Consider the following 12,240-nt stretch of genomic DNA (forward strand, 5'->3'; position numbering starts at 1 on the left):
GTTACACAGCAATCACGTGCAACTCTGTGCGCAGCTGCGTGTTAAACTCCAAAACCTCTGTTTTAAGGAGTACGGTTTTAAAGCGCAGCACAGCTAGCGCAATTCTAACTGACAGAGCAATTGGCCTGTGTGTTTATACTGTCATCGTCACCATACTGTTTGTTTGTTTGCTTTTTTTTCAAACAAATAATTGTTTGTTAATATCACTTCATGAGCTACTCTCTGTAGGCCTACTACTGTTTTGCCAACACTCACACACACACACACACACACAGACACAGACTCTCTTTCTGCACACCACACAGATCACATCATATGCACCTATTGATCTTAGTGTATTTATAATTATTATTATTTTATTATTTATAACATTTATGTTTTTCTAAATAAGAGTATTTTCGTCTTTTCTGCTGTTTTACTACTGTCTTACTGTATTTTCAATGTCTTGTCTCTCACAATGTTGGTCTATTATTTTATTCACTTTGTTTAAAAATCCTCATATTATAACCGCTGTTGTACGTTGATATTTTTCCTGTGCAGAATGCAAAGATCCCTATTTCAAGGGCTTATGATCTGAGGAAATAAGATTGATTTATCGAAATCATATTGATTGATTGTTAATTAATTAATAGTGGTCATTAGTGTCATTAAAGTGAACTCTATAAAGTTCTGTCCGACCAACAGATGGTGCCCCTTTTTACGAGAGCAGGTATATGATATTAATCCATATTGATATATATATATTTTAATATCGTCCCTACATTCCTACACCATTATTCCCTTAATTTCCCACTGTTTGAATCCCTTGTCATAGCTGGCAGATTTGAAATTACTGTCAGATGCAACCCACTTTAACAAATGTATGTCCTTATTTATCCCATAATTTTTAATAATTCTAGACCATAATTCTAGAGTGAACAATGTAATTGAGTCAATTTTATTTTTTAATTTTATTGTACATTTCTTTATCTCTGATCACATTCTGAATTGTGTATCCTCCAAACTCTTTCTCCATTTCTTTCCACTTTGCTGTGTAGTCTTGTTTACACCAGCAGAGTAAATTTCTCAGCTGGGTGCAAAGTATTCTTTCAGTCTTTTGGCAGCTGGAGAGTTTCAAACCTAATTCTAGGTTTTTTACATGCCCAAATAAACCTTGATATTATTCTGTTCCAGGTCACAAACTGGGTTTGAGAAACCTCAGAGAGTGAAATAAATAGAGGAGCCGAGGTAGCACATTCATTTGATTATTTCCATTCTGGAGTTAAAATCTAGCGGCAGAGTGGTCCATCTTCCAATGTCTTTTGTATCTCTTGGCTTACTTTGTCATAATTAGGGCCACGGTGCAATCGCACCGAGCACTGGTCCCCTTTAAGCTAGGTCCCCTTTAAGCTTTAAGAGTTGGTCCCCTTTAAGCTTTAAGAGTTGTAGGACAAATTATATATCAAAACATGTGGTTCGATCGGGATCGGCGTGCCATTACTTTTCTTAGCCGAACACAAATTTTTCAAAACCACTGAAATTTTCCCATTGACTTGAATGGGACGAGCGAAAAAAAAAAAGCAGAAATCGTAGCTTTTCAAACGCCTGCTGCTCAGGCATACTTTCACCTAGAAACTCCATTTAAACTTTAAAACGTAGACACAAGTCTTGTGTCCTGGTGTGTCAATCCACGTTTCAATAGGTCATATAGTTTTTGATCAATCACTGTTCAATGACCATGATCGTTTTGGGAGAAATCATGAGATTATAATGGGTGTGTATTGCGCGGAACCTTCTGGGCTAGAGTGGATGACATCATCGCTTAGAGTGTGAGGGCTTCTCAGATTTTTTTCCTTTCCAAACTCCTCCCGGCCACAATCTTCACTCTACAGACGTGATATTTTCCAATTTTGTAGACAAACTTGTCCTGTCTCTCACAATGTGCTCAAAAACTCTGTGAGATTTACAGAATTTGAACTAGCAACCTCTAAGCGCGGCCACGTCGGTTTTTCTCCCCATTGACTCACAATACAAAATGAGAAACAGATTTTCAAAGAAACCTGAAATGAGCAGCATTTCTAACTCGCCCTAGCGTCCACATTTCTGACACTAGGAAAAAATAAAAGTGATCAGTGTCTTCAGCAGAGTCTTGATGCGCTAACGGTGCGAAGATTTTGGCGATAGGAGTTTCGGTGTGAGCGTGGCAGGCTTTTGTTCGGACCCTCCGCAAAGGGGGAATGGAGCGATAGAAAGAAGCAGAGAGAGGCTCCAAAGCAGTCTTACACACGCACCAAGGGCCGTTGCTATGGTGACAGCACTGTGGGGCTCTGATCTTCATAACTGACAGCAGGTGTGCTCTGATTGGTGGACAGGAAGGAGCAGTCCGTGGGAAATGTAGTCCATCGTCAACTCAGCCATACTTTCACCTAGAAACTACATTTAAACTTTAAAATGGAGTCTATCTGTCTCCGTCTCACAGAAGTGATAGCAGGTGCGCTCTGATTGGCAGAGTTGTAGTTTTTCAAACAATACATAGTACCTAGTACTTGTCAGTACTTGAGTCTTGGTAGTATTCGGTAGTACTCGGTAGTATTTGGTAGTACTTGAGTGACAGCTGAGCTCGGTGACATAGTACCTAGTAGTATTCCAAAATGGAGCGATAGAGAGAGGCTTGAAGGCATTCATACACACGCGCTCAGGGCCGTTGCTACGGTGACGGCACTCTGTGGGTTTGATCTTCAGAAGTGACAGCAGGTGTTCTCTGATTGGTGGACAGGAATGTACTAAAAACTACATTTAGTAGTGGGAAATGTAGTTTTTTTAGTCAAACGCCTTCAGCTCGGGCATACTTTCACCTAGAAACTCTATTTAAACTTTAAAATGGAGACACGAGTGGTGTGCTCTGATTGGTGGACAGGAATGTAGTAAAAACTACATTTAGTAGTGGGAAATGTAGTTTTTTTTAGTCAAACGTCGTCTGCTCGGGCATACTTTCACCTAGAAACTCCATTTAAACTTTAAAATGGAGACACGAGTGGTGTGCTCTAATTGGTGGACAGGAATGTACTAAAAACTACATTTAGTAGTGGGAAATGTAGTTTTTTTAGTCAAACGTCTTCAGCTCAGCCATACTTTCACCTAGAAACTCCATTTAAACTTTAAAATGGAAACACGAGTGGTGTGCTCTGATTGGTGGACAGGAATGTACTAAAAACTACATTTAGTAGTGGGAAATGTAGTTTTTTTAGTCAAACGTCTTCTGCTGGGGCATACTTTCACCTAGAAACTCCGTTTAAACTTTAAACTTTTACAGACACACCCCCGGGCGGCGGCCCACTGCCTCCCTCTCAAAACTTCCCGGCGGGGGAATTTTCTAGTTACTAGTTATTGTTTAATTAATCAGCTTGGTTTGTGTTGTCAGACATCCGTATTCATGTTTCAGGTATGTTGTCGAGAGCTGTGTGGCTGAGAAGAAGAATGGTGACATCTAAAGTTTTTGAATTACAGTACGTCAAAATACTCAAAACGGACTGCTCTGACAGTTAAGTCAGCAAGCAGTCTCTGTATTTGCCTCTAAAACAACTCCGTCTCGTTTGAAATCTCGAAGAATCTCATCGTAATGTACACTCCGGCAGTAGCCCCCGTGGCCCTTTCAAAATTTCCCGGCGGGGGAATTTTCTAGTTTTCTTTATATAGTTTAGATAATCCTTTAGTGATGGAGACCCCCAGATATTTTCTTTAGGTTCCAATTAAGATGATATAAATCCTGAATCTCTTTTGACGGAGTGTAGTTAAGTGGTAGTATCTGTGTTTTCGATATATTAACTTTATGGGCCCTAGTTTCGTAGACCAGGCGCAGTCAGCTTTCAGCGCACCTGCGCCGCGCCGACGGGGTGTGTCCGCCTGGACTTTGCGCAGGCTCGCGCAGGCTCGCGCAGGCTCGCGCAGGCTCGCGCAGGCTCGCGCAGGCTCGCGCAGGCTCGCGCAGGCTCGCGCAGGCTCGCGCAGGCTCGCGGACACACCTCCCGTCTCGCCCACCGGCGCAAGTGGGAAAGAGGGAGGAGAAGAAGGCGTGAGTGGGAGACGAGGAGGAGACGAGGACGTGGACTGAGATTAATACAGCCGATTCAGATCTTCACCAATCAAATGAGCTCCTCTCCTCTCCTTTAATGCGTTAGGGGAGGTTCAGTGCAAGTTCCGTCACTTGACAACCCGATGACAGAAGCAGCGCCGCCGCTCCCACCACGCGCATCACGCGCTGTGCGCGCGTATCATAATAATAACAATGCCGATATTATAAAAAAACAGGAGAGAGAGAGGGAGATGTTTTGGTCCGAGAGGCTGAGTTTCCGTTACGCGTGCCATCCGCCTTTGATCTGACGTCAGATGTGACGGGACAATCTATATAGATATAAATTCACGTGTTGATTCAATTACTTGCATTACATAGTGTTTGTTGTGATTATTTATTGCATTTAAATGTGCCTGGAACTGTGGAAACCTGCCTGTGAGGTCTCGGTGACGTGTACGCACTGCGCGCCGTCAGCCAAACTTCCACTCCGCCAGCTGTGATTCGCATTGAATGAATGGACTTTATTTACGCCTTGCGCCGAAAGTAGACCAGGTTGGAGCTGGCGAGCTTTCAGCGCAGTCTCGGCGAGGCTTTTTGCCACGAAACTTCCGCTACGCCAAGCTGAATCTGTGACGCCTCCCCCTGCTGCGCCGCCACACCCATCTTGGCGCAGGCGATCCACCAAACTGCCAAACTGACGGTGCGCAAGGCTGCGCGGGTCGAAACTTGCATTGCGCCGGCTCCGCCACCCTGCGCCGCCACCCTGCCCTGCGCCACGAAACTAGGGCCCTATATCCCAAGAGTTGCCTGCGTGTTTCTAAAAGTTTCATCAGTATAGGGAGTGATTTGTTTGTTTTTTCTAAGAGGGCTATGACATCATCAGCAAAAAGTCTTATTTTTTGTTCTGTTCCGTTCACCATTACTCCCTCCAGTTCTTCGTTCTGACGAAACTGCTTGCGCCAACGGTTCTACGAAAAGAGCAAACAAAGTGGGTGATACGCAACAACCCTCTCTGGTAGACCTTTGCAAATATATTTTATCAGTCAGACTTCCATTTATTTTCATTTTGGCGGAGGGCTGTTGATATAGAGTCTTTATGCATTGTACTGATTCTGTTGTATCCAAATCGCTCTAGCACTTGATACAAAATCTCCAATTCACACAGTCGAATGCTTACTAATATAATGCTTTGTTTTTTTCTGTTGTGCTTCGTCTACGATATGCAAAGTTCTTCTCACATTGTACTGGGTTTGCTATCTATAATTTCTGTCATTAAAATATTCAGTCGTTTTGAAATAATTTTTGTGTATATTTTACATAAATTTTATAATCCACGTTTAGCAACGAGATTGGTCTGTAATTTCCACAGTGCTCTTTGTCTCCCTTGTTTGTGGATGACTGTAATGATTGCTTCAGTGCAGGATGGAGGTGTTTCATTGTTTTGGAGTGTCCAATTAAAAGACACCAAGAGTAATAGTGTGAGCTCGTCTTTGAACATTTTATACCACTCTGCGGGATAGCTATCACTGCCTAGTGATTTATTATTTTTTAATGCACTCATTGTATCTTTTACCCCTTCCTTTGTAATATCGGCCGTTAGCCTATCATTTTGAATATTACCGATCGATGGCAGGTCCAGTGAATTTAGAAACACTCTCATTTCCTCTTCATCCGCAGAGTCTGGCTGTGTATATAGTACACATAGTATATTTTCTCTATCTCTTTTGGGTTGTGGGTTAACTGACTTGTATATGGAACTCTGATTTTACATATGTTGCTTAGCACTTGTTGTTTTCGTATTCGTTTCGCTTGCAATTTAGTAGCCTTGGAGCCTGCTTCATAGTAGTTCTGTTTCAGAAACTTATTATTTTTTCAACTTCTTCCAATAGCAAGTAATTTATCTTTGTTTTCAATATCTTGATCTGTTGATAAGTTTATGTATCATTTGTATTCTGATATTCCTGTTCCGATTCCCTCAGATTATCTGTATATTTTTTTGTATGCCTCTAATGTGCTGCTTCAGTTACCCCTAATGATAGCTTTCATAGCATCCCACAATATTGTAGGGTCCACCTCTCCATTGTTATTTTCCTCGATATATCTTTTTATTTCTGCTTTTATTTTCTCTCTTATTTGTTCATTATTCAAAATTCCTACACTGAGTCTCAATACTGTGTCTTTTCCTGTAGTTTATGTTGGTTTTTAGGTAGAGAGGGTTATGGTCTGACACATCTGAGCCCCCCTCATTTTCCTTCACTCTGAAGCTGTCACTCTGGTACACCAGGAAGTAATCTATCTGCGAATTAACTTCATGTGCAGCTGTGTAAAATCCTCATCCAGAGGATGTAGGTTTCCCCATTTGTCTACTTTCCCCATCTCCTCCAGTGATATGTTTATAAATCTCGTTTACTGCCGTATATTCCTTTTGAGGCTCCTCGTGTCCATATTATGATTCATAATCTCCCCCACATATTAAGGTTCCCTCTGCTTCAACAGCTATGACATCAAATAAGGTTTTGAAGAATGTTATTGGTTCATTTTCAAATCTACCCTTTACTATAATATACCTCCCATCCATATCTTTGAGCTCCTTTTCATAATCAAATTGAATCATGTTTGACATTAAAGTTTCAACCTGTCTTCTGTATCCCCCTTTGTCCATCCATCCATCCATCCATTGTCTACCGCTTATCCTGTATTCAGGGTCGCGGGGGGGCTGGAGACGATCCCAGCTGTCATTGGGCGAAGGCAGGGTACACCCTGGACAGGTCGCCAGTCTATCACAGGGCTAACATGTAGAGACACACAACCATTCACGCTCACATTCACACCTACGGGCAATTTTAGAGTTATCAATCAACCTATCCCCATGCAAACCCCACACAGAAGGAACCCGGGCCGACATCCCCCTTTGTATGAACTGTAATATAGAAATATAATTTGTGCTTTTTGCTTCTTCAGTTTTGTCTGTTTTTTCTTTGGTATGTTCAGACCATTTACATTCAGCGACATTATTTTGACAGTGTTAGATTACATTATGATATACTACTCCCAGAAAGTGCACTTCCAAATAGTTCTGAACTACACACTCATGAACATGCTTCCTCGTTTGTTTCCTCCACTTATGCCTTGCTTTCATCTGTTGAGTTACATTTATTTGTGGATTTTTAAACCCCCTTGGGAGAGCTTGTTAACTAGGTGTCTACACTATCCACCATGTTCCCCTCCATATTAAATCCATCCATCCATCCATCCATTTTCTACCGCTTATCCTGTATTTTAGGGTCACGGGGGGGCTGGAGCCGATCCCAGCTGTCATTGGGCGAAGGCAGGGTACACCCTGGACAGGACGCCAGTCTATTGCAGGGCCCCATATTAAATCTTTAACGTTACTGTTGTGTTAATGTAATACCACAGATGTGCCGTCCTCTTTGTTCACTTTTTATTTTATTCTTCCGGGCTTCACCTGGAAACCCTGTTTCACGTTTCAACGCTATGAACTGTGGGTTATTCCCTAAGGCAAAGTCTGCATCAATAAGGCTCAAAACGTCAGTGAGCAAATGCGCCTAATGATTTGACATTGGGACAGGCCTAAGCCCTCAAGGACTCAACGGGAAAGCGCATCAAAGTCTGTGAGTCTGTGATTGTGGACATTGAGATTAGGCCTCAAACAGCGGAAGACAGTGATATGTGTTCAGTTCTGTGTTTCAGCCACTGGGTGTCACTCTTGTCCTGTGTAATAATCAGCCTATTAAAAACCCATGAAACATGTTTATCATCATGATTTATGTTTCTATGTTTTCATTTCATTCCATTACAATATTTACGTAGCAAAGATTCCTAAAACGTTTTTATTGCAAACTTTAATATGAAGTGCTTTGCATGATATCCAGTGGTCGAGGAAGTATTAGATCCTCTATGAAAGTAAAGGTATTGATACCATAATTACATGTTCAAGCAGCAGAACACAGTTGACTTCTTCCCAGGAGTCTTTGGTCCAGCTGTGCATATGAAGCTGGCCCGTGGTTGTACCTGCTGCCATGGCCCTGCATGATACCTCCTGCTATTATTACTTCGTCATATTTCTATTATTTAGTATGGTACTGTTTCTGCTTTATTGTTAAGGTGATTATGTTATAACATCTGCTGCTGTTTTTCTAGTTAGTAATCAAGTTTTACTAGTTGTTCTGCCATTTCTATTTTACTGCTCTCTTTCCATGTATCATTTCTGTAAAATTGAATGTTGTAATCTTTGTTGTTTATTCTGTACATCTATACAAACGTTAATTTGTACTTCTGTCCATCCTGGTAAAGGGATCCCTTTAGTTTTGTTTGCAAGTTTTTCCTTATTTAAAGCTCTAGTCTACGATTTTTCACTTGAGCCAAACTTTAGCCAATAGTAGCTATCCGGTCCGCATGGCTACTATTGGCTAAATGTTCCGATCCAATCCTCGCTCACTCTCCTGCTCACGTCTCTCCCCAACTCACTTCCGTGTTTGAAACTACGAGCGGACAAGACACTTGTTGCCCTGAGCAGTTCAGGTATGGAGCAGGGCTCTCATGTGATTTTGGCTGAGGCTGCGGCATCAGCGGGTGGGGGGGGGGGATTGTGACGATTGATCGCCGAGCAGTTTGGGATCGGGGACGTACTGCAGTCGGGGTGAGAGAGAAATCCGACCGGCACCCGCTGCATTTACACGGATAATGTGTCATCACTTCACATCACCTGCCTGAGTTCATAGCGGAGGGAATGTTCCCATTCATTGTCTATGTAAGAAGCCTTGCAATGCCGTCACAGCGCGGTGAGTGTCGAGAGACGGCGCCGCCGCCCGCAAGCTCTCGATAATCTTTTAAACTGACCGTTGTTGATCTAAAATAAAGACAGATTCAGCAACTGCATAGCTTATTTCTCGCCTAAAATGTTTTCAGAAACACATTTCGGTTAAATATTTTCGTAAAATAAGAGGGAGCTGGGAGGCTGCGAGGGGTGACGATACAAGCTCGAAGGAGCACAGAGGGGAGGGTGTGTGTCTGTGGGGCGTCTTGAACTCTCCAATTATTAATTAAAATAATCATAATGTGCAGTCTAAATCAAAATGCAATTGCACCATATAAAACCTATTTCTAAAGGGTCTATTTACAGAAATTAACATGCATCCGTCTTTGACTCGAGCAGAATTTGGAGTCAAAACGTTTCTTCTTAAATTTGTTCTTCAGAAAGTTTCTAAGAAAAACCTACGCTGGATTCATGACGTGTTCTTAAACTGCAGAAATATTCGCACCTGTGTTCTTATAGTAATGAATCTCACGTCTTCGTAAATTAAAAGCGCGTCCCGGTTCTTCCTTATTAGCATATGTAAATGCCCCTGCAGGGCCGTGTGCCCACACTGAATTGGCGTGCAGACCTTGAGAGGCAAACTAGAGACGGAATTAAAGATTGCGGAAATGAAAATCTAAAGACAGCGGACAACTGGAATTTTATGTGTGCTGCTCACCTGTATGTTAAAGACAGCAGGCTCTTCTCTCAGCTGTCCAAACTCAAGGTAGCCTTTGTTGTTTCCGTCGGTTGGCTGGAAGTAGAACCTGTCAATGTCAGTCGGGCTGCTCGGGTCGTGTCGGTAAGCCAGGTTCAGCCCATCCACATCCGTCTGGATGAACGCTGCCGGCTGCAATAGCGGGACTCCTCTCAGTAGCAGTTTGCCATAGCATGGCAGCTGAGTGATGACGTAAGTCAGATTGCTGACGGAAGTGTCGGGGTCAGTGAGCTGCAGCTGGTTAGAGTTGATGGTCTCTGTGGAGCCATCCTGCAGCTGGAGACCTGTGTTGTGTTGCAGAGTAGGCGGGATGTGGTCGCCATGCTCGATGGTGAAGTAGAGGGTGCCACTGTGGGACGACTCACCATTGGTGACGACAAAACTGTGAAGACAAAAGTAAGCAGGTGTTGTGCATCACTAGGGAGCAGAATTGGAATATTGTTTTGTGAAGCAATTAATTATTGAAAATAATTAATACTTAAAAAATTATTTAATTTGTATTAAATCATTCTCAGGGCACCACCCTTTTAGAAAGTGAAAAATAGTCAATTCACAATTGAATTAAGTCTCATTTAATGTAAATATCAAATTAGAAATTTGATTAATAATAAATGAACACTTTTTAATAAAGTTACCGTAGTGGCCATTTGTCCGTCAAACATATAATTCTAAATCATAATCAAAGGGCCACTTATGCACCATGGGGAGGTGATGTACGCAGGCAAAATAAACTCATAAGTTATTGGACCATTCTGGTCCTATACCTGACTACCTACCTGTATAATCTCAGGTGCCCACAGTATTAACCAATTCAAAACAGAGTACTTAATACCCCAAAATGAATATGCTAAACAAGAAAATACTTAACTAAACAAATAACTACCAAAGAAAATACTATAAAAAATGTTATCTGAATAAGCACACTAGAATATAACACCAAAACAACAGTACTCTAAATGATAAAACACCACTTAAATACTAACAAATACATGGCCCCTACACTTACCTTTAACAACTCACGTCTGAAGGAATTTGGAATTCTTTGCAGAGCAGTAGTTGATAGCATTCAGTCTTATGCAATATTAATAAACACAGTATTATGTAAAAAAAAAGTTGTATTAACAATAAACAAAAAAACATACACTATGTCTAAATAAACTAATCTAATCTAACAACTAACATACAAGGCATGTGTGTGTGTCCAGAACATGCGAACATGCACTGCCTGTCTACTGTGGAGGTGGAAGAGAGAGCGTTGGTAGTGCAACATCGCTAATTGACTTGTTATATGGCTCATTCACAAGTAAGAAAATACCTAACATTATCATAATAAACATAACCAAGGGACATGGCTATTGTTAACAATGTTACCTATGTGTTATCAGATGCTCTTCCATCTACAAAATATTGTGGGGCAATATGGAGCATTGGGTCACAGTTATGATACCCCGTGATGGATAGAACCACATGTTGACGGTGATTGTCTGGCCTCAATTCTGAAATGCCAGCAAATCTCTCACTAAATTCCCGGCTCCTCCTAGCTGAGTGCCTGGTGTCCCTGAGCAAGACACCTCACCCCAATTGCTCCTGACGAGCTGGCTGTCGCCCTGCGTGGTTGACTCTGCCGTTGGTGTGTGAATGTGTGTATGAATGGGTGAATGTCAGTCATTACTGTAAAGCGCTTTGGACAAAAGCGCTATATAAATGAGGCCATTTACCATTTAAATCTCCACCATGGGCCGCTGCTATGCTGGATAGAAGAGCGACGCTAGGCGAGTTGCAACAACCAGTTGCTGCCCGGTTGTTGTCGGAGTTGACCGGGTTCTGACGGTCCCCACTGAGACAGGGTTCTGGCAGTCCCCGTTGAGACCGGGTTCTGACGGTCCCCACTGAGACCGGGTTGTGACAGCCCCCACTGAGACTGTGTGCTGACGGTCCCTGCTGAGATGGGGTTCTGACGGTCCCCACTGAGACCGTGTTCTAACGGTCCCCGCTGAGACCAGGTTCTGATGGTCCCTGCTGAGTCCGGGTTCTAGCGGTCCCCGCTGAGGCCGGGTTCTGACAGTCCCCACTGAGACCTGGTTCTGACGGTCCCCACTGAGACCGTGTAAACCATTTTTACTCCCTGGCTTTCAACTCCACATGAGACTTTACTCTTGTTTTAGTGTTTTTATGGCCCTGCTTTGATTTATTGTTTTATTGTTTCTAATTGCTTTTAAAAACAATGAAATACCTGTTTTACTGTCTGTTTTATTTATTTTAGTGTTTTAATTGTTTTATGTCTCTGTACAGCACTTTGTTTTCAACTATGGTTGTTTTAAAGTGCTATATAAATAAAGTTGAGTTGAGTTGAGTTGAGTTGAGACCAGGTTCTGACAGTCCCCACTGAGACCGTGTTCTGATGGTCCCCGCTGAGACCAGGTTCTGACAGTCCCCGCTGAGGCCAACATATTGTTAAGAAATGCCACTGCTTCAGTTCGGCTGCGATGTCTTCCTTCTGAGCAGACATCAGTGTGGAGAATGAATGAACAACATTCGCTCACTCGTCTTCTCTCAAGCACCACACGATCGTCGCCTGCTGGTGGACCTGTCTAACTGCACCTTAACTTTACAGGATTAAATTCTACAGATCACTGCGGCACGGATTGGACAAAA

At 42.4% G+C, this 12,240-nt stretch overlaps 1 protein-coding gene across 1 annotated transcript in view; it reads right to left on the reverse strand.

Moving 5' to 3' along the window:
- Nucleotides 1-12,240, reverse strand: part of frem1b (Fras1 related extracellular matrix 1b) — a 134,679-nt gene that overhangs the window by 26,904 nt on the left and 95,535 nt on the right. Inside the window, exon 27 of the mRNA XM_084011537.1 lies at nt 9,547-9,967. Within this exon, the coding sequence (XP_083867663.1) occupies nt 9,547-9,967 (421 nt within the window). The remainder of the gene's footprint in view (nt 1-9,546; nt 9,968-12,240) is intronic.

The sequence above is a fragment of the Eutrigla gurnardus genome (assembly GCF_963514095.1).
Source record: "Eutrigla gurnardus genome assembly, chromosome: 6".
Lineage (NCBI taxonomy): Eukaryota > Metazoa > Chordata > Actinopteri > Perciformes > Triglidae > Eutrigla > Eutrigla gurnardus.